General features: G+C 46.1%; 1 protein-coding gene across 1 annotated transcript in view; it reads right to left on the bottom strand.

Annotated features, from left to right (window-relative positions):
• The window catches only part of LOC149332082 (neprilysin-1-like), a 39408-nt gene extending 20761 nt beyond the window's left edge, over nt 1-18647 (bottom strand). The window contains exons 1-5 of the mRNA XM_089555687.1: nt 18556-18647; nt 15516-15686; nt 12782-13083; nt 9443-9583; nt 2199-2378 (exon numbers count right to left, since the gene is read on the bottom strand). Of these exons, the coding sequence (XP_089411813.1) occupies nt 2199-2378; nt 9443-9583; nt 12782-13083; nt 15516-15686; nt 18556-18565 (804 nt within the window). The 5' untranslated portion in view covers nt 18566-18647. The remainder of the gene's footprint in view (nt 1-2198; nt 2379-9442; nt 9584-12781; nt 13084-15515; nt 15687-18555) is intronic.
• Between the last annotated feature and the right edge of the window lie 6420 nt (nt 18648-25067).

Genomic DNA, 25067 nt, shown 5'->3' with positions numbered 1-25067 from the left:
GATGACATTACCCTGTGGACCAACTCTGGCTCTGACGGGGAAATCCAAAACTCCCTCCAAACAGCAATCGATAAAGTACACTCCTTTGTACAGGCGAACGGGCTCACATGCTCCTCCACGAAGTCCGAATTACTAGTCATCAGGGACAGACGAGCTCGCCTGCCCGTCCCCGACCCGCAAGAACCTATTGTGCTTCAAGTCAACACACATCCCATACCTCCGGTCCGCACCATCCGCGTTCTGGGTATGTTAATACAGAACAACACGCACCAATCAGATCAACGGCCTTATCCGCCGCATCAGCACCCGCCGCAGAGGTATGAAGGAGGATGACCGCTGTCGGCTCACGCAAGCTTTCCTCATTAGCAGGATAGTCTACTCCTACCCCTACTATCACCTCCGCCGGAAGGACGAGGAAGCTGTTAACAGCATTATACGTTCAGCGTACAAAGCGGCACTGGGGCTACCTCAGTACACCAGCACACAGCACCTCCTCCAACTCGGCATCTACAACACGCTCACAGAACTACAAGAGGCACACAAGACCGCCCAAATCCACCGCCTCTCCCGCACTAAACACGGGCGGCTCATACTTGACCGTCTCAACATCAACCCCATAGGCGACGTCCACCCCGCGACGCCCATTCCGATAGGGGTCTATAGCCGCCTAGTTATAAAACCAATCCCCAAAAACATGCTACCTGGCCGCCATGATACGCGCCGTCAGCTGAAAGCCCAAGCACTAGATGCCACATACCTTGCCGACGAACACGCAATCTACGTAGATGCTGCACGGCAAAGTGCAAACACATACGTGGCTTGTGCAACCACGCCACAGTCTACTCTCGTCACCGCCGCCACAGTAGTAGCTCACTCTCCGACAGCGGCAGAAGAAACCGCCATCGCGCTGGCCATCGCTGACCCACGTACGCGCACAGTCCTCAGCGACTCCAAAAGAGCAATACAAAATTACTCGGCAGGTTTTATCTGCCACCCCGCTGCACGCATCCTTCGCGGCTGCACTCCCGACCATAAGATCAACCTGGTCTGGGTACCCGCCCACGCGGGAAACTCTGGAAACGAAGGGGTCGACCGACTAGCCCGAGGACTAACCAACCGGGCGGCCGGCCTCACGGACCCAGACGCTCTTGCCGAGGCTCCCCAGACCTTTGCCGAAATTACCAACCTCTACAGAGAGATGAGACGCCAGTTCCCGCCTCCACACCCCGACTTGAATCGAGCGCAAGCCACCTTGCTCCGCAGGTTGCAGACACACTCTATCCTTAGCCATTCTAGACTTTCACTCATCACAGACGGGGAATACGACCCCGTCTGCCAAAATTGTTACCAGGGAGAAATCGCCACCCAGGCTCACATCCTCTGGGGTTGCGCGGGAAATCCGCCCCCTCGAACCTTACTGCCAGCTCCCTCCGAAGACGGATGGAACCAACTCCTCAAAAGGCCAGACAAGAGCATCCAACTGGCACTCATTTCATGAGCCCAGCAAGTCGCCCCCATCTGGGGGCCACACCAAGCCTACCTGCCCTAAATCCCGCCAATCTATGGCAATAAAGTTGTTTCTCTCTCTCTCTCGCCGCGCTCGCTCGCTGCGAGAGTGCCTCGAGTGACGACAAACTTCCCCCTCGCTCTCGCGCGGGTGTTTATCACGACTGATAAATTCCTAGTGCGGATTTTGGCTACTCTGCTGGTGAACGGTCGCGTCGACGAGGAGTGTGAAAAGAAAAGTGTTTAATTCCCGAAGGGAAAGTAGCCGAAATCCGCACTAGGAATTTATCAGTCGCGATAAACACCCGCGCGAGAGCGAGGGGGAAGTTTGTCGTCACTCGAGGCACTCTCGCAGCGAGCGAGCGCGGCGAGATAGCAGCGCCGTGGGGCGGCCCCGCAACTGCTCCCGCCGCCGAAGCGCCGATCTCTCCACTTTTGCTCACGACTGTACAACATGATATATGCAGTGGGTTGACCACAAGGCGTTCGCCAAGTACACTTTAGAATTTCCAATATGTCTTCGGTAATTTCTTATTTGTGCTGACATTTAATTTTTTTCTCGATGCACAGCTGAAGGAGTTTGAGGCTGTTTCTCCGCTCTCAGTAGCATGCTTACAGTGGTGGTCTTGTGTGATTCGCAACAAATGGGAAATACTCCAAGCACTGTTCTCACAAAGCGGAATGTTACTCACCTCCAAAATGTAATCAGGGATGTCCGGCGGGCTGAATAACAAACCGAACTTCGCGAAGACAGGTACGCCAAATTCCAAGGACATGCTGGCAACCCTGTCCACGATGTCAAACTCTACGTCGTACGGCATGTCAGACACGTCGAGGCCCACGTTGGACAGGAATCGCTTTAGTGCAGCAACCTGCACGCAAGATAACATTAAACACGCACTCAATCGGCGGTTTCTGAAACCTGATTTTGGTATTTATTGACATGAAGCTGCATCGACAGCACCGCAAATGGGAACGCGGATGGGATCGCATCCTACAAAAAAAAAATCAAAGTACGTCATCGCCGAGAGGAGATGTAAGCGTGAAAAGCATTGCAAAAATAGGTTAGCGTATTCCAGGACGGTTCGTACATGATGGTAGCCATACGTAAGTCTCCATGATCAGCCATTTTAAGGCGAAAGCCTTTAACGGGTCATCGTTGTCGACAGAAGGTTGTGAGTAGAAAGTTGTCAGGAGGGGTGCCACGCTTGTTCTAGTGAGACCAGAAAAAATCTTGCGCTCGATGGGATTCGAACTACCATCCTTCCGTTCAGCAGCCGGGCATGCAAATGGCAACTCTAGTTCCTGCCAACGCATATGCAGTTCTTCTTGTCTAAGACGCTGGAGAGTGTTTGCAGAAAGGCGTCGAATCAGACGGATGCCTCCCAAACGCCCTCCAGTGTCTCCAGCATTTAAGATTCACAAACAGTTGAGTACTTAACATCTTAACCACACATCAGTGACATAAGCAGCAACACTGAGCTAAAGGCGTTCGCCTCACCGCACTTTAGGTCAACAAAGTGCCCCCCTGAATTTTTTATGCGAAGCATACTACTTTAGTTACCACTTCAGCCCTTCACCGTGATTATACGCCTCCAAATCACGTGATACATGACGTCACACCACGTGACACGATGACGTCACGACAGTGGAGAAACGGGGGCCCACCTCGCGCCGTCGCTGTGGTTGTGCGCCTCCAAATCACGTGACACGACGTCACACCACGTGACACGATGACGTCACGACAACGACGTCACACCACGTGACATTATGACGTCACGACAGTGGAGAAACGGGGATCCCACCTCGCGCCGTCGCTGTGGTTGTGCGCCTCCAAATTACGCGACACGATGATGCTTCGCATTCTCCAGGCTTAACGAAGTTAAGCCTCAGCCATTTTTTCTTAAAATTTCAGTCCTTGCGGTAGTACGCTCGGCAACCTTCGTCATTTTCTGCCGCGGTGCCTCAGTAGTTACATCACTTGGCTACCGAACCAGAGGACCCGTATACAATCACGGACGCTGCTGTCTCTTTTTTGATAGAGGTGAAATGCAATACACCTCTGTACGTGGGATGTCAGTGCACGTTATAGAACCCCAGGTGATCGAAACTTAAGTTGCCCCTTCACTATAGAGCATCATTTTCTCAGTTTTCTTTTACTTCATCCTTCCTTTCTTCCCTTAGGGTGCTATTGAGGTAACCTAGTGATAAGCGATAGTTACAGCATCTTTACTTTCCTCAACCCAGTTTTATACTGCAAGCCGTGTGAAACCTTAACTTAGCCCTTCACTATAGAGCCTCTTTTTATCAGTTTTCTTTTACTCCATCCTTCCTTTTTTCTTTCCCTCAGGGTTCTATTGATGCAACCTAGTTGTAAGTGATAGTTACAGCATCTTTACTTTCCTCAACCCAGTTTTATACTGCAAGCCGCGTGAACTGGAACTCAACTTATCCCTTCACTATAGGGCCTCTTTTTCTCAGTTTTCTTTTACTCCATTCTTCCTTTCTTCCCTCAGGGTGCTATTGAGGTAACCTAGTGATAAGCGATAGTTACAGCATCTTTACTTTCCTCAACCCAGTTTTATACTGCAAGCCGTGTGAAACCTTAACTTAGCCCTTCACTATAGAGCCTCTTTTTATCAGTTTTCTTTTACTCCATCCTTCCTTTTTTCTTTCCCTCAGGGTTCTATTGATGCAACCTAGTTGTAAGTGATAGTTACAGCATCTTTACTTTCCTCAACCCAGTTTTATACTGCAAGCCGCGTGAACTGGAACTCAACTTATCCCTTCACTATAGGGCCTCTTTTTCTCAGTTTTCTTTTACTCCATTCTTCCTTTCTTCCCTCAGGGTGCTATTGAGGTAACCTAGTGATAAGCGATAGTTACAGCATCTTTACTTTCCTCAACCCAGTTTTATACTGCAAGCCGTGTGAAACCTTAACTTAGCCCTTCACTATAGAGCCTCTTTTTATCAGTTTTCTTTTACTCCATCCTTCCTTTTTTCTTTCCCTCAGGGTTATATTGATGCAACCTAGTTGTAAGTGATAGTTACAGCATCTTTACTTTCCTCAACCCAGTTTTATACTGCAAGCCGCGTGAACTGGAACTCAACTTATCCCTTCACTATAGGGCCTCTTTTTCTCAGTTTTCTTTTACTCCATTCTTCCTTTCTTCCCTCAGGGTGCTATTGAGGTAACCTAGTGATAAGCGATAGTTACAGCATCTTTACTTTCCTCAACCCAGTTTTATACTGCAAGCCGTGTGAAACCTTAACTTAGCCCTTCACTATAGAGCCTCTTTTTATCAGTTTTCTTTTACTCCATCCTTCCTTTTTTCTTTCCCTCAGGGTTCTATTGATGCAACCTAGTTGTAAGTGATAGTTACAGCATCTTTACTTTCCTCAACCCAGTTTTATACTGCAAGCCGCGTGAACTGGAACTCAACTTAGCCCTTCACTATAGGGCCTCTTTTTCTCAGTTTTCTTTTACTCCATCCTTCCTTTCTTCCCTCAGGGTGCTGTTGAGGTAACCTAGTGATAAGCGATAGTTACAGCATCTTTACTTTCCTCAACCCATTTTTATATACTGAGAGCCACGTGAACCGCGACAGCCTCTTAGGAATTGGAGGTGCCATCTGGACTTACTACAGGTCACAGTTGCTGTCAGCTGCGCTTAACTTACCCCCAAAACCATTTCTTAGAGCAGAGCGAGAGGCTACCAGCTACGCACGCGGTGAAGAGAGACTGCGGAGAGGCTGAAGACTTTTTTGTCACCATTCGCAGAAGAAATCTTCGCATGTCTTCGCATATAAGTTCGCACTCGTATCTGGCGTCAGCCTTGTCCTCGTGTTCGGCTTATGTTTCGAACGATGTTCGCCTAAATTTGCAGAGAATGGGAGCTTAAACAATTTCACACTTAAAAATGCTTCCTTAATTGTTCAATTGTTTAATTGTTAATTAAAATTATTAAATTGCTACATTATATACCGCGATTTACTATGCATGGGCTGTAGCCTAGCCCCATGAAGCTTGCGTCATCTTGTAGGACATTACTGCCAAAGGTTAGCGCCATCGGCTGAGCTCAAATGATGGTACTCGCACTCAAGCTAAAAACGGTTAAATCTTCTCCAGATATATATTCACGTTCCGAACGCCATACAGTACGATTCAAACCCAACAGGCGGATCACAAAGAAGAAACCTGAGCACAAGCATCATCATCATCAGTCTGACTACGCCCACTGCAGGACAAAGGCCTCTACCATATCCCTCCAATTAACCCTGTCTTGGCAGCTGCGGCCACCGTATCCCCGCAAACTTCTCAATCTCATCCGCCCTACTAAATTTATTATGCCAAATTAAATTTATGCCACCCCCTGCTACGCTGGCCTTCTCTTGGAATCCTTTCCGTTACCCTTAAGGACCAGCGGTTATCTTGCCTTCGCATTACATGCCCTGCCCAAGCTCACTTCTTTCTCTTGATTTCGACTAAGATGTTATTAACCCGCGTTTGTTCCCTCCCCCACTCCGACCGCTTCCGATCTCTTAATTTACACCTATAATTTTTCTTTCCATAGCTTGCTGCGTTGTCCTTAAGTTAAGCTGAACCCTCTTCGTTAGCTGGTTGGTCGGTTTGTTTGGTTTATGGGGTTTAACGTCCCAAAGCAACTCAGGCTATGAAAGACGCCGTAGTGAAGGGCTCGGGAAATTTCGACCACCTGGGGTTCTTTAACGTGCACTGACATCGCACAGTACATGACCCTCTAGAATTTCGATGAAGGCGAAATTCTAGAGGGCCGCGTACTGTGTGATGTCAGTGCACGTTAAAGAACCCCAGGTGGTCGAAATTTCCGGAGCCCTTCACTACGGCGTCTCTCATAGCCTGAGGGTTCTTTAACGTGGACTGACATCGCACAGTAGAACGCCCTCTAGAATTTCGCCTTCATCAAAATTCAACCGCCGCGGCCGGGATCGAACCTGCGTCTTTCGGGTCAGCAGCCGAGCGCCGTAACCACTGATCTTCGTTAGCCTCTACGTGTCTGCTCCATAGGTGAGTACAAGTAAGATACAGCTGTTGTATACTTTTCTCTTGAGGGATAATGGCAAACTGCCATTCATGATCTGAGAGAACCTGCCCCGTGCGCTCCACCCCATTCTTATACTTTTTTTTTATTCGAGCTGTTTGCCATCAGGCATAATGAAAAAGGAAAGCATTCTTACACTTCTAGTTCTTTCCCTCTCACCATCCGGATCAGCGATCACTACCTGCCATAAGAAATATTCTTTAACTACTTCCAGCACCTCGTTACCAATTGCGAACGGCTGTTCCCTTGCTTGACTGTTGAACACTACTTTGTTTTTCTGTGTGTTACTTTTTAGCCTAACCGCTCTGCTCTGCCTGTCTAACTCATTGATCATGCATTGCAGTTCTTGTCCTGAGTGACTTAGCAAGGCAATGTCATCAGCGAATCGCAAGTTACTTAGGTATTATCCATCAACTCTTATCCCAAACTGTTCCCATTTCAGGCCCCGGAATACCTCCTGTAAACAGGCGGTGAGTAGCATTGGCGAGATCATGTCTTCCTGCCTGGCATCTTTCCTTATTGGAATTTTATTGCTGACTTTATGGAGGACTATGGTAGCAGCGCAATCGTTATAAATATCTTCCATTATTTTCACATAACCCTACTGTACACCCTGATTCCGCAATGCCTTCATGACAGCTGAGGTTTCCACTGAGTCAAATGGTTTCTCGTAATCACTGAAGGCTTTATATAGGGGTTGGTTATATTCTGCGCATTTCTCTATCACCTGATTGATAGCGTGAATATCGTCTATTGTTAAGTATCTTTTACGAAAGCCTGCCTGATCATTTGGTTGATTGTATTAGCGATTACCTTAGGAAATACCCTGTAGACAACGGACAGTAAGCCGATCGGTCTGTAATTCTTCAAGTCCTTGACGTCTCCTTTCTTATGAATTAAAATAATGTTAGCGTTCTTCCAAGCTCCTGGTACGCTCGAGGTCACAAGGCATTGCCTATACGGGGTGGATAGTTTTTCTAGCACAATCTTTCCTCCGTCATTCAACAAATCTGCTGTTATCTTATCCTCACCAACTGCTTTATCCTTTTGCATTACTCCTAAGGCTTTCTTTACTTCCTCCTTCGTTACTGGCGGGATGTCCCATTGCTGTGCTCTACTACCTCTCTCAGTACCGTTCTGATTACATTCGCTACTGTATAGATTTGTCTACAACTCTACTTTAACTATCAGGTCTATATTGCTAATGACATTTCCCTCTTTGTCTCTCGCTATGACTAGTTTTATCTTCACTGCTTTTGGCTACCTCCGTTCTTTAGAGCGTGCTCGATTTTCTCCATGTTAAACTTACTTATACCCGCTACCTTGCGCTTATATAACTTCGATAGCTCTGCATTTGCATCAGACTACGATATGTCACGACTACTCACTGGTGAATTCACGAAATTATTAGAATGCATGAATGTAGCCGCCAGAGGCCATTCATGCTATGCAGAGGTCAGCCCATGCGCTGTTTCGAGCAAGGCATTTTGGTGAACGATTTCCACACGCCTCTACAGAATTAGGTGTCGAGTAGAAGAAAACGCTGTTAAATCAACCTGAGCTTGGGCGCTTCACAAACATTTTAGAGTTGCTTGAGCGCTCTTCCCAAGGCCTTTCCATGACATTTAATTGCATTCCTGGACATCGCTCTAGCACCCATACACAGGTGTATGAGGCACGGATGAAACTATCGCTTCGAAGACTCGAGCTGGCTTTTGGTGATGGTGTGATTTCATATACATGCAAGTTTATTGAATCCACATGAATCAAGGCAACAAACGCTGATAGGCTGCGAACTATACGGCTGGAGCTCAGCAAATTAAAAATATGCCACGATACCCCGAATGCATATTCCTTCGCTTGCCAGCACAAAATATAGTGTGTTGCCAAGCATGCGGTACTGAAGAGGCTATTAGCGGCTTTGCGTTATGAATGTTTGTCTGGACGGCATCAGAAGATGTTTCGAGATAACGAAGTTACGTTTTGAGTAAGACATTTAGGATTTCTGCTTCATGGTTTTTGTTCGAGAACCGCATACTCTTAAAAATGATTTTTTGTCCTAACATTAGAAATATTAGTGCAAAAAGTTCCTTCGTCGAGAGCGCCAGGTGCATCGTAAAAAGAAAGCGGCCCTTTGAGGCAGCGACAACAACAGGGAATATTTTAAGGCGAAAGCCTTTAATGCCTCATCGTTGCCGACAGAAACTTGTCAAGAGAAGGTTGTCAGCACAGGTGTTGCGCTTTTCGGTAGGTCGAAATGGTTACGACGTCAGACTGCGCGGATTCGCAGCAATGAGGTCACTCACGGATGCCTGACGCCCCCTTTGGGAGCAGACGACAACTAATAAAATAGTTGTCGTCTCCGACAGTGGGCGTAAGGCGTCCGTGGGTAGGGTGACCACATTACATATCTCCTTACTGCGAACGGAGCCATGGATACAACCGAACTCATCGAAGCAGAGAGAGAGTCGTGCTAAAGAAGCAGTTAAAGTCTGCAGTCAAAGTGTGTAGTTGTAGCGAGTAGTCAAAGTTTGTAGTCAAATAAAGCACTATTACAGCACAAACAGTCGCGCAGTCAATGCCAAACAGTGCACCAGGAAAGGCTTCCGCCTTGCAGCACTTTAGAGAGCCAAAGTGCCCCCTGAATTTTTTTATCCGAACAAATTATCGTCCCATCGACGGAAACTTGGGGAGATGTCAGTAGAGCGTATTGGCATAGCGCTGTAAGTAACCCTGCGCATGTGCTGTTGGCAGCTGACGGCCAAAGCACAGCGCTGTCAGCGGCTTTCGCTTTGCTAAAGCAAGCTATTTAAAGGATGATCGATTGCTGCTGCACCTAAATTACAGGAACGCACCTCTTTGCTTCTCAAGCTTGACGCCAGACGGTTGCACGCCAGGAACATTGCGGCAGCCTTTTCAGTGGGTGACTGGCCGCTGGGGGGTATATCCATTTCGTAAAGCATTTTCCTGACCATTTCCTTCGTGTGGTCCTCGATCTGTTAAGGGGAGAAAAGAAGGATCATTAAAAATGGCCGGCGCTAGGCGAGCTAGTGTAAATAGACGGAAATCAGGTAATAATTTATGCGCCTCAGCTTTGACGTCGCAGTGATGCTTTGCCTCCTCCTGAGGCATTAATGGCGTGCATTCACATCTGAAAGTCAGGAAGGCCTTGTCACCCGCTCTGATTTGCAACGAAGGAGATGTTTGTCAGTATGGACGATCACAAGCAAGCAATACCTCCCGAATGGCTTTCAAGTAAAGGTCTGTTTCCGGCATACAGAGGCGGGCAGTGTTCGCCATGTGGTTGCATTCCTGACCGCTATGGTGATAGCCACAAAACCAGGGAATAAACTTGCACGGTAGGATTTTAAGGACAGTACGAGTAAGGACAGTATGAGCCTTTAATGGCTCATACTGTCGTCCGTTAGCAGAGGGTGTCACACCTTTGGCAGCGTGTTAACTCGGGAACTAGAAAAGAGAGGAGAAAACGAATAGTTGCTTGAGATAGAGGAGAAACAAATGATTCTAGAAGCCAGGTTTGATGACGGTAGAGTAATTAGTTAATTAATTATCGTCAAAAATATCAAAATTGCGTCGAAATAACGCAGACGTCGTTAGCCACGGAAACGGTGTGACATCACATCCACCGGAAGTCGTCACGGCATAATGAGAATTATCACAGAATGGTCGGGAAAACGCCGGATTTGTGTCAAATTAAATAGAAGAATGTGTAATTAAGCGTAATTAACACTTAAGATCCCCGAAGAATGTATAATTTCGGCATCGATATAGCCACGGGAACGGTGTGACGTCACATCCACCGGTAGTCTTCACGGCATAGTGTCCACGGCTTTCGCTTCTCAACACTTTAGTTGACAAAGTGCCCTCGCAGTTTTTTTTTTTTTTGCAACGCCCACATAGTCTTCCTGTGCTCGCGTCTTCGTAATACTCCGTACCCTCTATGCTTGTTAAAAGCCTTAATTGCACCACTTCTAATCCTGGGCAGATCTACATAAACGCTTCTAGTTTGCACAGCTGCCAACGTGTGCCGCATGGTACTTACCGCTAAGAACTAGTGCGGAAGTTTATATTTCTGGGTAAATTTCACTAACGTTATATGGCTGTCGGAAACATAATTGATGCGAGTGCGCCACATATTTTATAAGGATGATCTCGGAGCGATCAGCGAGAGAATGCCATGATAATCGCCGTGTTCGCGCGGAATCTCTCGGGACTGTCGAGTTTTCATTACAAGCTTAAAACATCCTTATTGAGTAAAGCGGTGTTCGCTACTCACGCCCACCAGATGGCATTAGTTGTTTATATTCGGGAAATGTGGGCAGGAGGTGGATAGGCGAATCACGCATGTTTTTGCTTACTCCAATTTAATACCTTACGCGGTGTTACTTAAAATATCTTCGAATGCTACAACTCAAATTTTCAGTTTACTCAATGTATCTGTCTATGTCCTTCTTATAAAAGAATCGCACCTCGAAAGTATCAGTGTTGCTGACACTCCTGCCTACGATTAGAGAAATACCTATCATCCTTTATGTTTTGGAGCACTAATTTTAAGGCGAAAGCCTTTAATGTCTCATCGTTGTCGACAGAAGTTTGTCGACAGAAGGTTGTCAGCTGAGGTGTCACGCTTTTCGGTTAGTCGAAATGGTTATGACGTCAGAGTACGCGGATTCGAAGTAATGAGGTCACCCACGGATGCCTGAAGCGCCATTTTGGAGCAGACGACAACTAATAAAATAGTTGTGGTTGGCTCCGACAGGTGTCGTAAGGCGTCCGTGGGTGACCACATTACATATCTCATTACTGCGAACAGAGCCATGGATACAACCTAACTCATTGAAGCAGAGAGAGTCGTGCTAAAGAAGCTGTCATAGTCGGTAGTCAAAGTGTGTAGTTGTAATGTGCAGTCGAATAAAGCACTAGTACAGCGCAAACAGTCTCGCAGTCAACGCCAAACAGTGCGCCAGGAAAGGCTTTCGCCTTGAAGCATTTTAGAGAGCCAAAGTGCCCCCTGAATTTTTTTCTTCTGCACAGATTTCGTCAGCCACGTTTCATGATAGAAAAATTTGGCAAGGTAGAAAATACTGAATTGGGCCCTTTCCTCTATCGAAGTTTCCGCACAGACCCTGCCATTGTACAGGCAAGTCATATTGTCGTGTCTACCTGCATGTCACAAGTGATAGCATCCTGCTTAAGGCGGAAGGCCTTAAGCAGGATGCTTAGACATTCCCTTAGACATTCAAGCTCTCTTCGACCTTCTGCAGCCATCGTGGGGCTATATAAGGCGCATTTGCATGAAACTAAACTCTGAGCCACCGCCTGGCCCGTTGTTATCTTGCGCCTTCCTTGTCCCTTTCGCGCAGTATTCACAATCAACATTAGCTACGAACTAACTATCCCAAACCAAAGCACTTCTTTAGCAAAAATCCGAACTTTCCGTAAGGGAAAGGTCATGCGAGGTTAAAGTTTTTGAGCACCTACCAAATTGTTCAAGAATTCTCAACCCCTAGCCTATGTTCGCATCTCTCATGATATCCAAACCCTTAGTAATCAACCACTTTTTTCTTTTATGTACTTCTTGGTTTACCCACAGGTTGTATTTAAATGTGAGTCGTATCTACCTGTTCATTCAGTCTTTATCCAGAGTTCGTCCTCCCGCTCATGTCCTGCCATGCGAGACTAAGCAAGCGTTCGCAAGACCTGGAACATCTCTCATTGATGACTGGTCCGAAAGACGTATTTTTAATGCAATCATTATTTGAACTACCTAAGTTCTACTTTCTAAGCAAGCGTTCGCAAGACCTTTAACATCCCTCTTTGTTGATTGGTCCGAAAGACTGGTATTTTTAATGCAATCATTATTTGAACTACTTAAGTTCTACTTTCTAAGCAAGCGTTCGCAAGACCTGTAACATCTCTCTTTGATGATTGGTCCGAAAGACTGGTATTTTTAATGCAATCATTATTTGAACTACTTAAGTTCTTCTTTCTAAGCAAGCGTTCGCAAGACCTGTAACATCTCTCTTTGATGATTGGTCCGAAAGACTGGTATTTTTAATGCAATCATTATTTGTACTTAAGTTCTACTTTCCTTCTTAAAAGAAAGTTAATAAATTAAAGAAACAAGTAGATGCGAGAGAACTCACAAGAAAGTTCTCTGATAATTAACTCACCTTCTCGGTGACCGACTTGCCTCCCGAGTATTTGCTACACACGAAGCTGTAGAAATCCTTGCACGGCTGATGCTGCCAGTCGAGCGAAGAATTTAGGAACTGTGCCGCCAGTTCAGTGCCGCTCTTCCCGGGTGGTGGAACGGTGCGCGGCGGCGGATATTGGGTTGGGGGTGGCGCCCACGTAGTTCGGCGGGTGGTCCACTCGGGGGTATTGGCAGTTTCTTCTGTAGTTTCGGTCGTTTCTTCGGTATCGTAATCAGATGGTTGGTCGCCGGGTTCGGGCGTCCTCTTGGTCTTGGGCGCTAAGGACAAAAAAAAATGGCCTGGCTTAGCTTATGGTTAAGCCTAGGATGCGAAGCATAAGGCCGCCGGCGGAGGCTGCGCGTCCGCAAGCGAGCGCATGAGTTGAGCCCCAGCTTTCACAGCTGTTGTGACGTCAGCGCCCCTAGCGGAAGGAGCGGGAGTTAGGCCGCCGGTGGAGGCTGCGCGTCCGCAAGCGAGCGCACGAGTTAAGCCCCAGCTTTCACAGCTGTTGTGACGTCATATCACGTGGTGCGCCGATGTAGGTCAAGTGGTAGCTACGCGGCCGCGCGCGGCGCAGCAAGGAAGAGCTCGGTTGTGCGGCTAGTATGCTTCGCATAAAAAAAGGAACGAGGAGCCGTAGGTTAGCGGGCCAGAGCACTCAACACACGCGTGTAGCCCATGCCACCGTTTCCACAATCCACCTTCGCGTGAACCACTAGTATGTAACGGACATTTTTTTAGTAGTTTCTGGTTGTCACGCACATTTTACACACACGAGAGAACTACTGCTTCCTCTAACACATGTCACCTGTGGTGCGCATAGTAGATGCAAAACAACTGAACAGCGCTGGACGCAAGGAGGGACGCATATGAACCTCGAATGTTATGTACAGTCGTGGCCAACATGAGAGGGAACAGATTTTTTTCGTAATATTGTGATTTTTTTTTACTCCTCTGCTTTCGCATTTTGTTTAGAATGTCATTAAGAAGGCCGTAAGCTTTTTTATACTTTAATACTTTTCCTTCATAGGAATATTGGGGTACTTCAATGTTAGAGCGAAACAAAACTGCGCGAAGACGACGGGACAAAAGAAAGGCACGAATACACACACAAAGCGCAGAACCTCCGTCGAACCTCTTCGAACCTCCGTCGGGCTGTTCGGAGCTTCTTGCCACGGTGCGACGCGTCGGTCTGCGCTTTGTGTGTGTGTATTCGTGCCTTTCTTTTGTCCCGTCGTCTTCGCGCAGTTTTGTTTCGCTCTAATCATGAACCGACTAGCCCAACATCATGTCTTACTTCATTGTCTCCCACTTCTACATTTCGGTTCCGCAACGTCTGCACGAATGCTGAGATTTTGATAAAGTCTAATGCATGTGTGTGCGAGTGTGCGTGTGTGTGCGTGTATGTAAGTGAAATAGAGAAACGCTTCATTTAGCTGAAAATTTATTACGAGTTGAGGTTTCGGACAAAGCCTGTCCTTTTCAAGTCTTGAAAAGGGACAGGCTCTGTTCGAAACGTCGACTCGCAATGAATGTTTACCTAAATGAAGCGTTTCTCAATTTCGCATTTTACCTCTAGCAACCAGGTACGTTTATCTTTTAGCACTATATATATATATATATATATATATATATATATATATATATATACCGGGTGTCCCACCTAAATGTAACCAAACTTTTAAAAAAGCCGAAGTGTCCTAGTCCAGTGAAACCAAATCAGGGTTGTTCATAGTAGCGTGGCCTAGTCTTGAGTATTGTTTTCGCTCTTCAAAGTTAATCAGTTAAATTTAATTAGATTTTTTAATTATAGACTTCAGGAAGAAAGTGTCAATGCAAAAGTTTTAGATCACCTCCAAAAACCGCTAGTAGTGCTGTTTCCGTCAAGTTACGATTTACGTAGCTTCATTTATTGGCCTTAAAAGAAAGTTGTCACGTGACCAGCTGCTCGCTCACTTCGGAAAAAATGGATTTTATTCTTTAAGGCCCGTCTTGGGACGTTGAAGTGGCACAGTTGTCATGTGGAAGCTTTTCTTATTGTGCGGGTTATGGTTAAAGGCCGGTAAAAAAAACTACTTTACGTAAATATTACTTTGCTGCAAATGCCTCAGTAAGCTGTTTCTCAAAGCGATCTACAACTTTTCCATTGACACTTTGTTGCTCAAGTCAATAATTAAAAAGTCAGTTGATTAAGCTTAACTAATTAGTCAACCTTGAAGAACGAAAAAATACTGCAGACTAGGTCACGCGACTCTAAACAACCCTCATTTGGTTTCAGACGGCTAGGACACCCCGTGGTTTTTAAAAGCTTGGTTACATATAGCTATATATATATATATATATATATATATATATATGCAGGCGACCTTATGCAGCTCCGGCTGGTTAGGCAGGAGGAGGGCTCAGTGCACCAATACAATGCCAACGGCCAGCCAATACCTTTGAACTCTGGGTGTTGCCCTAAGCAGACACTGTGCGTCTGTAGATTCGGTTACAAGATTAGGTGATAGAGAAATCCGCATATATATATATCTTGTAACCGGATCTACAGCGGCACAGTGTCTGCTTAGGGGCAACACCCAGAGTTCAAAGGTATTGGCTGGCCGTTGGCATTGTATTCGTGCACTGAGCCCTCCTCCTGCCTAACCAGCCGGAGCTGCATAAGGTCGCCTGCTCGACTCTCCACTGCGCCTTCTCTGCAGTCACGCACTGAATGTCACCGCGCCGCCATGAGCTGGAACGTCGGATCTCGGGTCGACAATGGCGGGTCGCCGAGTGATCAGCCTCCATCCGTGCTGCTCGGAAGGCCCGCTGCCACCGCCGTGATGTCCCTTGCTTCCCACGTACTCGAATTCGGGAACGTCGTAGCCACTGCCGTCATCTGCGTATCATACGGCCATAAGTTAAGATCATCTATGCGGCGCTAGATTTGTTATTTTGTGCTTATTTGTGCATATACTTGTTTCCCTTGTTCAATTCGCCTTTGTAATTTTAGAGCGCAGCTCTTTGGCGCCCGTTTTTGCGTTTCGCGGCGTCGCCGTCGTCGTCCGTTGTAACCAGCAGTGGACACCTTAGCCGCGCTTTAAGCTGATAAGCTGAGAAACCAACGGAGCGGGAGCTTGGAAAGGACAGGGTAAAATTGGCAAATTGGTTTTTGTGAAAAGGAAATGGCGCAGTATCTGTTTCACACAAGTCGATGGACACCTGCACCTGAAAGAAGGCGCAAAATTGCCCTCTTGAAACAGTGGATACCTCAATCAGCCTTTAAGCTACGTGGCGGTAGTGACAGATGTGGCTGCATGCGTTCGCATTGACGCATTTAGCATTCAGGCAATGTCATTTCATGTTAATTTCAGCTAGGTTGTCATCGCTTCCTTTTCCATAACCTAACGCATTGTCGTCAGTACATTCTTAAGCAGTTTCGTCACCCTGCAAGTCTCTGACCCGTACGTAAATACGGGCACGACACAACTGTTCTATGCTTTACTTTTCAAAGATATTGTTGAACTGCTTTTCATAACCTGAGATTAAGTGAACTCAATGCTTTTTAGCCTGAGTGCAATCGTAAATGAAAAGAATACAATCTCGCTTTCGTGGTTTGGTTACTGGCGTTTCTAGGCGTTCGAAGCATTTCTGTGGCTAACTCGCACTGCAATTTCATCGTTTTCTTCTACGTTTCCTGCTACAAGAAGAAGGGTTCAGAATAGGTACATAACGCATTTTTCTCCCTGACAGCGCCATATTAAGGACAAACTTCTATGAAGGCATGCAGTGAGTCCCGCTCAAGTGCAAGAAAGCTATCTAGACGACAGAGAACACTGGTCTTAGCTGGGCATGCAAAATAGTGTCCATAACCGCGTGTTCTACGGACATGAAGCACCTGACGCAAACGTCAAAGCAGGGGACCCAGAGCACGCCAGAAGGTGATACTACTCCTCCCACATTACAGTTTTCATCCGGGGAGGAATACATCCTACAATGCGGTAAACAATTGTGTGCAGCACCGGAAGCAAATCCGTAGTTCAGCTGCATTGCAAAGAGTCGCTGTACAAGCCATCAAAGTAGTAATGCACGTGTAGCTGAAAAAAAAGCTAGATTAAGCGACTCGACATACCCTTAATCAGAAGAATGGCCTGAGGGGCGAGTTGGTGCATGATATGAACGGTGGCGCAACAACGACACTAACAAGAAAGGGACACCACATGCGCACACTACCAACGGTTTATTACACGAAAAGGTGGTATATTTAAACATACAGCTCAAGCATGACACTCATCGCATTATCTCTCCGAACTCAACACGTGGAAGAAAAGAAAACAGCAGCATCAGGATAACAGACAAGAAACCTTTAACCCCTGCAGAGTTTTTCTTCTGCAGGGGTTAAAGTTTCCTTGTCTGTTATCCTAATGCTGCTGTTTTTTTCCACGTGTTGGGTTCGGAGCGATAATGCGATGAGTTTCATGCTTGAGCTGTATGTTTAAATATGCCACCTTTTCGTGTGTTTGCATGTGGTGTCCCCTTTCTTGTTAGTGTCCTTGTTGCGCCGCCGTTCATTTCACCCTTAATCAGCTTCAGCGCCTAGGAAACGAGTTAAATATTGATAATAGGTCTCCCTCTCTCCTGTACAAAATTATTCTTTCAAGACCCGTCTCAAAGGAACTGTAGACCATGCAGGCCGATGAAAAACGTGCTCACATGGGCGAGGCTAACGCATTCGCTTAGTGCGCCCATATCGCGTCGGGGCATTGGTTACCCCGGTTGACTGTCCCTAAGCACACACTGACGGAGGTCAATATGTAAGCTACGCGGTCCTCATGCACACCGTGGCAGGTAAGCTTATGGGTGCACTAGAGTTCCGGTCATGATGGCTAAAGCCTATAAGAGAGAAATCGCGCTGCCCATTCGACTTCATTATAATGAGGCTCATATATACCGGGTGTCCCAGCTAAATGTAACCAAACTTTTAAAAAAGGCGAAGTGTCCTAGTGCAGTGAAACCAGCTCAGGGTTGTTCATAGTCGCGTGGCCTAGTCTTGAGTATTTTTTCTCTCTTCAAAGTTAATTAATTAGTTCAATTTAATTAGCTAACTTTTTAGTTATTGACTTCAGCAAGAAAGTGTCAATGCGAAAGTTTTAGATCACCTCGAAAAACCGCTAGTAGTGCTGTTTCCGTCAAGTTACGATTTACGTAGCTTCATTTATTGGCCTTAAAAGAAAGTTGTCACGTGACCAGCTGCTCGCTCACTTCTCTGCCCCAATGTGCACCCAAAGTCTCATCGAGGAGAGGACTTCAGAAAAAACGAATTTTGTTCTTTAAGGCGCGTCTTGGGTCGTTAAGTCGCACAGTTGTCATGTGGAAGCTTTTTCTTATTGTGTGGGTTATGGTTAAAGGCCGGCAAAAAAACTACTTTACGTAAATATTACTGTGCTGCAAATGTCTCAGTAAGCTGTTTCTCAAAGCGATCTACAACTTTTCCATTGACACTTTGTTCGTGAAGTCAATAATTAAGAAGTTAATGAAGCTTGACTAATTAGTCAACCTTGAAGAACGACAAAAATGCTGCAGACTAGGCCACGCGACTCTAAACAACCCTCATTTGGTTTCAGACGGCTAGGACACCCCGTGTTTTTTAAAAGCTTGGTTACATTTAGCTGGGACACCTGGTATATGTGTCACAGTAACTCTCGCCAGAGAACAAAGCCCTGCTATTTCCCATGCATTAAGTGTACCGTGTGTCCAGTAGCTCTCACCAGTGGCCATCGTGGCGAAGAATACGAAGAAGGCCACTCCAATGACTCCCAAGAAGAGCAACGTGTAGACGACGCCTGTGACAATACCTTTGAGGTTGGTGTCCCTGCGCAAGTCGTGTAAAATAAAGCTTTCAAAAGACTTCTTTACCATAGAGGAGCATGAAAGGACAGACAAGGGAGCACCTGCAAGACTGTGAAAGACCGATACAATGCTAGTGCTACAGTCTAGCTGCCTCCTCCTTATAGGTCAGACTAGTTCACTGCCAACAATTTCCTTTCTCAAGATACACTTTGTGGAAACCCCCCTTTAAAGCAAACTCCCGAATATGCTTCCCTACAGCCTAGAATGAGTATCCTGAGTACGCAGACTTCCACGGCTGCAGCCTTCTTGTCACTCTATAACACAGCTGAGATCTGGTTGCCGCTAGCCTGCAGCCGAATCTCAACACCAGGTGCACATAAAAACAAATATTTCTCTCCTTGGTTCTGGTGTTCAATATTCTTATAAGTAGCTTACTGTACTTCCGCACTAAACTGGCGCAATAGGCAAGTCGCTCCCATTCATGACCAATATATAAATGCAAAGTTGTTTTACAGGTTCGTCCACTAAGTGTCTGCCCTTACCAAAAAGTTTAGGCAGTCTGTAGAGTCTCTATAGAGTTCTGTCTATAAAGTCTATAGATTGTCTATAGACAAATCCTAGAAAACAGTCTATAGGCAATACAAATTCGATAGACAGTCTATAGATTTATGGCCATAAGCTTTTAGTGGACTTTTGTCTATAGACAGTCTATAGACTATGGATAGACAAAAAGCAATATCTATAGGAAGTCAATAGGAAGTCTATAGACAGTCTACAGACCATTTTAATAAGGTGCAATCGCTTCCTCTTCACTTTAAAAGAATATATGCATACTACAGAGTGTCCTTCGCAATGCAAAATGTTTCAAAGCTTTAAAATGCAGTTGCTGTGTTTGCTCAATCCGACGCCTCGCAGATTTTGATATCCAAGACAGATCTACGAATCCGCAGGAATCCCGTACTCTTGCTTCCGAGGTATTTACCGCTGCGTGCTTTGGCTGCAACACTTGCAGGCGCGCGGTGTAGGCCTTTTGGAATCTGCCTAAGAACGCGCTGATTCGTTACGAAACCCGAGCCTGCCCAAGCCGCTTAGTAGCCCACAAATTATATTGTATTGTATTGTGTTTTATTGTGTTGTATTGTATTATATTATATTTTATTGTGTTCTGTTGTATTGTATTGTATTGTATTGTATTGTATTGTGTTGTATTGGGTTTTATGGCTCATAAGCAACTCAAACCATAATGGGCGAAGCCCATGGTATAATTTTTCAAAATTGGGTGTCCTCGGCGACAGTCCTTGCCCGGACAAAGACTCCGAGGAGCCCAACAAATCAAAGACCTCAGCTCGCTCCTTCAGCTTGTAACGTGGATCAAACACATCTCTCTTCGCCCTTTTTTGAAGGACGTTGATCGCAACCGGTGCTCTGGTGTGCGGCTGCGTACTGCAAACTATTTTCATTGAGCATAGCGTATATTTCGATTTTGCAACCTTATTATACACACTGATCAAAGCAGCCTGATTTATTTAATCTCAGATTTTGCGTGTCTGTAAGCAAACGGCATGCAATAGGCTGCTGCTGCCGAAAGAAGACGCCTACGTTTTTGGGATAGAGACACAGAAGTGCCCCATTTTCTGGCGAGCCAAGTGCTGTTCGCTGTAATTGCTGCGCTACCTTTCGTCAGTCTCCAAGTGACAGAGAACAGAGAAGTGTTTTTGCTTTTATCTGTGGTCGCCACAGCTAAAGGGGATGTTGCTTCGCGTAAAAAGAGCAATATGGTGAACGACAAGCGGTAAGGTGACAGACAGTGTTCGTATATACGCCCAAGTCAAGCCCACATTTTCTGAACAAAACGCTCTACCTACTCCCACGCAATGCGATTCCGAATGAACGGCAAGACTTACTCCTCTTTCACGTCTGAAATACAAGAAACGTAGAGTTATGTTTCGAAAAGCGAAATTATAATTCGCATTTTTCATTTCAGAAACATTTCAGATAAGCCGAGTCGAATAAGTATGCGCTTGTTGCTTCAGAAAAACACTAAATCAAATTGAGTTCCGTTTTAATTGCGCTTAGTTTGTTATACGAAAGCTGTAATGCAAGGACTGCTTAAGTACTTGATATTTGGATTTACAGCAAAAAGCTGCAAACAATGGCACGTAGTCTTGCAGACCGGCCGGCATTGTTCACTTAAGCGCAGTTTAATCAGGTTCCGCGAGAAAAAAAACCATTACAGTACTTACAGGGGTCGTATATGTAATCTCTGTACGCAGGATCTGAGCAAGAGAGAAGGGGCAACATCCAATGTTAAGGCTGAGGTCAAAAAATTGCGGGGACACTTTGGCAACTAAAGCATTGAGAGGCGAAAGCCGAGGACACTGTGACGTGATGACTTCCGGTGAATGTGACGTCACACCGTTCCCGTGGCTATATCGATACCCAAAGTATACATCTTTCGGAGATCTTAAGTGTTAATTACGCTTAATTACACATTTTCCATCTAATTTGACAGAAATCCGACGTTTTTTCTACCATTCTGTGACAATTTTTAGTATTACGTGACGACTTCCGGTGGATGTGACGTCACACCGTTCCCGCGGTTATATCGACGTCCGCGCTATTTCGACGCAATTTATACATTTTTGCCTATAATTAATGAACTAACTAATCTACAGTCATCAAACTGGCTCCTAGGTTTATTTTTTTCTCCTCTATCTGAAGCAATTATTCGCTTTCTTCTATCTTTTTAGTTCCAGATTTAACAGGAGTTAAACGCTGCCTAAGGTGTGACACCCTCTGCTAACGGACGACAGTATGAATCATTAAAGGCTTTAGCCTTAATATGCTTTGCGACACAGCGCAACATTCCATACTTTAAGCGGAACACGTGCGTCATGCCTACCGACGAGGATATTTTGTTTATTTAATTCTTTTCGGTCGGGAAGTAGAACCAATGGGGTCGCTGACTCCAGCGCGCCTTAATGCATCTGACATACGTCACTAATGCCACTCCGACAACACGCTGCCAGTGGTTGCCTGTGCGTTTCAGCGGAAACGCTACCCTCTTCTCACTGGCACACCTTTGAACCAAGACCTACTGAACTGCAGACCTGCACAAGTGGCCCTGCTCCAGCGCGCATGTTCTAGTACATGCCTTTTGCCGCTAGGATAAAAACATTACAGGCGGCGTGGCGCTAGTATATACCTGTTCAGAATATGGCCTCGCCCATCATTTTATTTCAAGGCAGTTTTGTCGTTTGTCCACGTAATTATTATCATCCATTTATCTGTGCTAGGCACGGTGTTGCCGACGAAAAGAAAGCGGACAAAAAGGAAGACGTTTTTTATATTTTTCTAGAGCGAAAAAAGTCGTTATTGTGGTGATTTTTCTTGCTGATGTTAATATAGCTGAGAAAGACAAAACAAATCATCGGTTCATCGGCTCGGTTCATCACTTCATGTTACTCAAGAGAAGCCAGTGTCACCGCCCTCAAGCAGTCCCTCCGTCTCTCAACACTGGAATCACGCCGCGTCATTTCCCGCCTATGCTTACTTCATACATTTTATCATAACACAAGATCACGGCACGCTCTATTAACCGCCCCACTACGAACGTCCTCCCGGCTTAGTCACGGTAACCCGATAGCACGCATCAGTGGCCACACGTCAGCTTACAACAACTCATTTTTCCCCAACGCAATAGCACTATGGAATTCACTGCCTAACGACATCGCTGCATGCACTGATCACAAAACATTCCGCGAGAAAATAAAAATTCACCTCACATAAATCTTGATCACTTCTCCGCTCTTTGTAGCGAGTATTGCTTGACATATCTTATTAAATGATGTATCACCTGCTGGGAAACCCTGATATGACTGCAACCCCTTTTATGTTTGTTTGTATGTTTGTTCTTTTTATTGTTATGCATGTTCCCATCATCGCCGTTGGAAACCAATATGCCCCCCCTTATGTAATGCCTTCGGGCCTTTAAGGGATCAATAAATGAAATGAAATGAAATGAAAAATGCATTAAGTAGCGTGCACAAAATGGCAAACGACGATGATCATAGCAGACGAACAGGTCAATTGAGCGCCCTCAACGGCCAAAAAGCTAACGAAAGTTTGCGCACGCTGCGCCATAGGACCCCGCCATGCGTGGAGGTCTGTAGTTCAGTAGGTCTTGCTTTGAACACGCTTCTGCTTCTGGCATACAGGATTTGGGCGACGCGCCACCTATCGAGCTTGGTGCGAAGCAAAATGCAGCACCCTGTGGCAACTGGGCACGCGGGACAATTGTATGAAATCCTTTTACAGCTCCCTTGCGGACTCAAACTCCGCAGACAAAACGGTGTGTTAGTAATTTAGTTTATAGCTTGGTTTGGTTTGGGGGATTTAGCTTCTCAAAGCGAATCAGGCTATGAGGGACACTTAGTGGAATGCTCCGGATAATTTGGACCAGCTGGGTTTCTTTACGTGCACTACATCGCACAGCACGCGGATCTCTAGCATTTCTCCTCCATCGAAAGGCGACCGCTGCGGCCGGGATGGTGTTCGTAAGTGCCCCACTACATGTCTTCATAGGAACCCTAAAAGCCGGTCACTTTTGACTGCACGTCCGTATTTAGTCCAACGCTTACCAGCCGCTGCCTGAAGATTCGACGCTGATCGAATGATGATTGGCATGGTGTACTCTTAACTGGGGAACGTGTCCTAGAACAGGAAACAAATGCAATCAAAGACAATTTAGTTTCTTTTAAATCATCTAGTCGAAGAAGTAATTGTTAAGCCGGAGGCTTGATGCATTGAGTCCATAAACACGCTCAAGGATATTTACCACACCTTCACGAGACAGGGTTTACTGAGTTGAAGGCGAAATCTTCATAGCACGCTTAGCTGCAGTAGCCATCGCAGTAGGAGCAGGTATAGATAGACAATGAAATACCACCACGGCTAAACCACGCCACCTCTGCACTTCGGAGCATTAAGTACTGCCGAGGTCCTCTTCTGGACAGACTGGACTCTACGGCCGCCTATGCATCATTCCTTCAAAGTTCCGTCGTTGTTCACGTGACCTGTGATGTAACGTCTGAAAGTGCCTTCGGTCAGCCTTGTCGAGACTTTACGGAGACGGCCAGAGGCACAGCTAAAGTCTCAGGCGCTCGAAAGGCAAATACCTCAGTACCTCAGTTTCTCCCATCATTATTCAGCATAGTGGAACAGGAACGGAGAGGGAACAGCGGAATTCATAATAAGCTTGAACTTACCTTCCCTGTAAACAGTCAGCAACCGGACTGAAAAGATCAAACATGACGTAAGAATTAGTAGACGTCAATTTTTCCGCGAAATGCTGTTTACAAGCGATTTCTAGTAGTGAAAGCAGTTTTTGTGCATCATGTTCTAAATGCCTTTGAAAGCTGCTACAAATTTAGCTTACCCTACTCGGGTAGCCAAAATCTAACACCGGTTACGTAAGCCTGTTAAAAACTCCTATGTGCATCGTGACAGCATAAACAACGCACCTCAAGTCGGGGCATGTAATGTCGCCTCATTTAAACTACGAGTACGTAACGCACGACGCTCTAGGCATCTTCACTCCTCGGAGTACTGCTCGGGATTTCGCGGAGCGCTCTCAGCTAACATCGAAATGGTGCGACACTACCACAGACCAGCGCGTTTTTAAATGATACGAGACACACAAAGAGCACTGGCTTCACCGCCTGCTCTTGCGAGAAGCATGTTAGCGGCGTTATGGATAGAATTTCATCGGCTGGTTTTTGCTCAAAGCATGTTTTCTGCGAGCACTGTTCTGAGCGTTTGCCTCAGAGTCGTGTTTTATGAAATATAAACTGTGGGCTAATAGCCCAGAATTATTTAACGCTTTGGACTGACTGCCGCTGAGCGGAAACACGAAGTGAACAAGGGAGGAGGAAGCTTCAGGGTGCTAGCCAACGTTTGGCGCCCAGACCAATATTGGTCCCCTTGTCGAAACGCTGCCTGACACCCTGGGGTTTCCCCCTCCCACGTTTACTCTGCGTTGTCAAGAAGCCCATCCTGTCTCTGTACAATGTTGCCGCATGAAGTGGGTTACATGCTCCCCCAAATCTAAGACTGCAAGCGACGTTGCAATTAGCAGACATGAAAATGAGACCAGCCTCACAAGGTTCGAGCTCTCGACCTTTCAATAAAAGAAAGCCTCGTCCACCATTCCGGGCACTACTATCCCGTACCAATTCACAAGCGTTCGGCATAGGAAGGCTGCGCGTGCGTCATCGTCATAAGTATCCTGACCACGCTCACTGCAAGGCAAAGACCTCGCCCATGTCTCTCCAATTAACCCTGTCCTTTGCCACCTCTGGCCGTCATGCATCAGCGGTTTACGCAAGGCGCTCGTCAGCTCGGCTCGTCAGCTCCCGACTCCTTAGGGCCA

The sequence above is a fragment of the Amblyomma mixtum genome, chromosome 8 (genome assembly GCF_055824585.1).
Source record: "Amblyomma mixtum isolate Tamu chromosome 8, ASM5582458v1, whole genome shotgun sequence".
NCBI classification, from domain to species: Eukaryota; Metazoa; Arthropoda; class Arachnida; order Ixodida; family Ixodidae; genus Amblyomma; species Amblyomma mixtum.
This window is presented reverse-complemented; position numbering and strand designations above follow the sequence as displayed.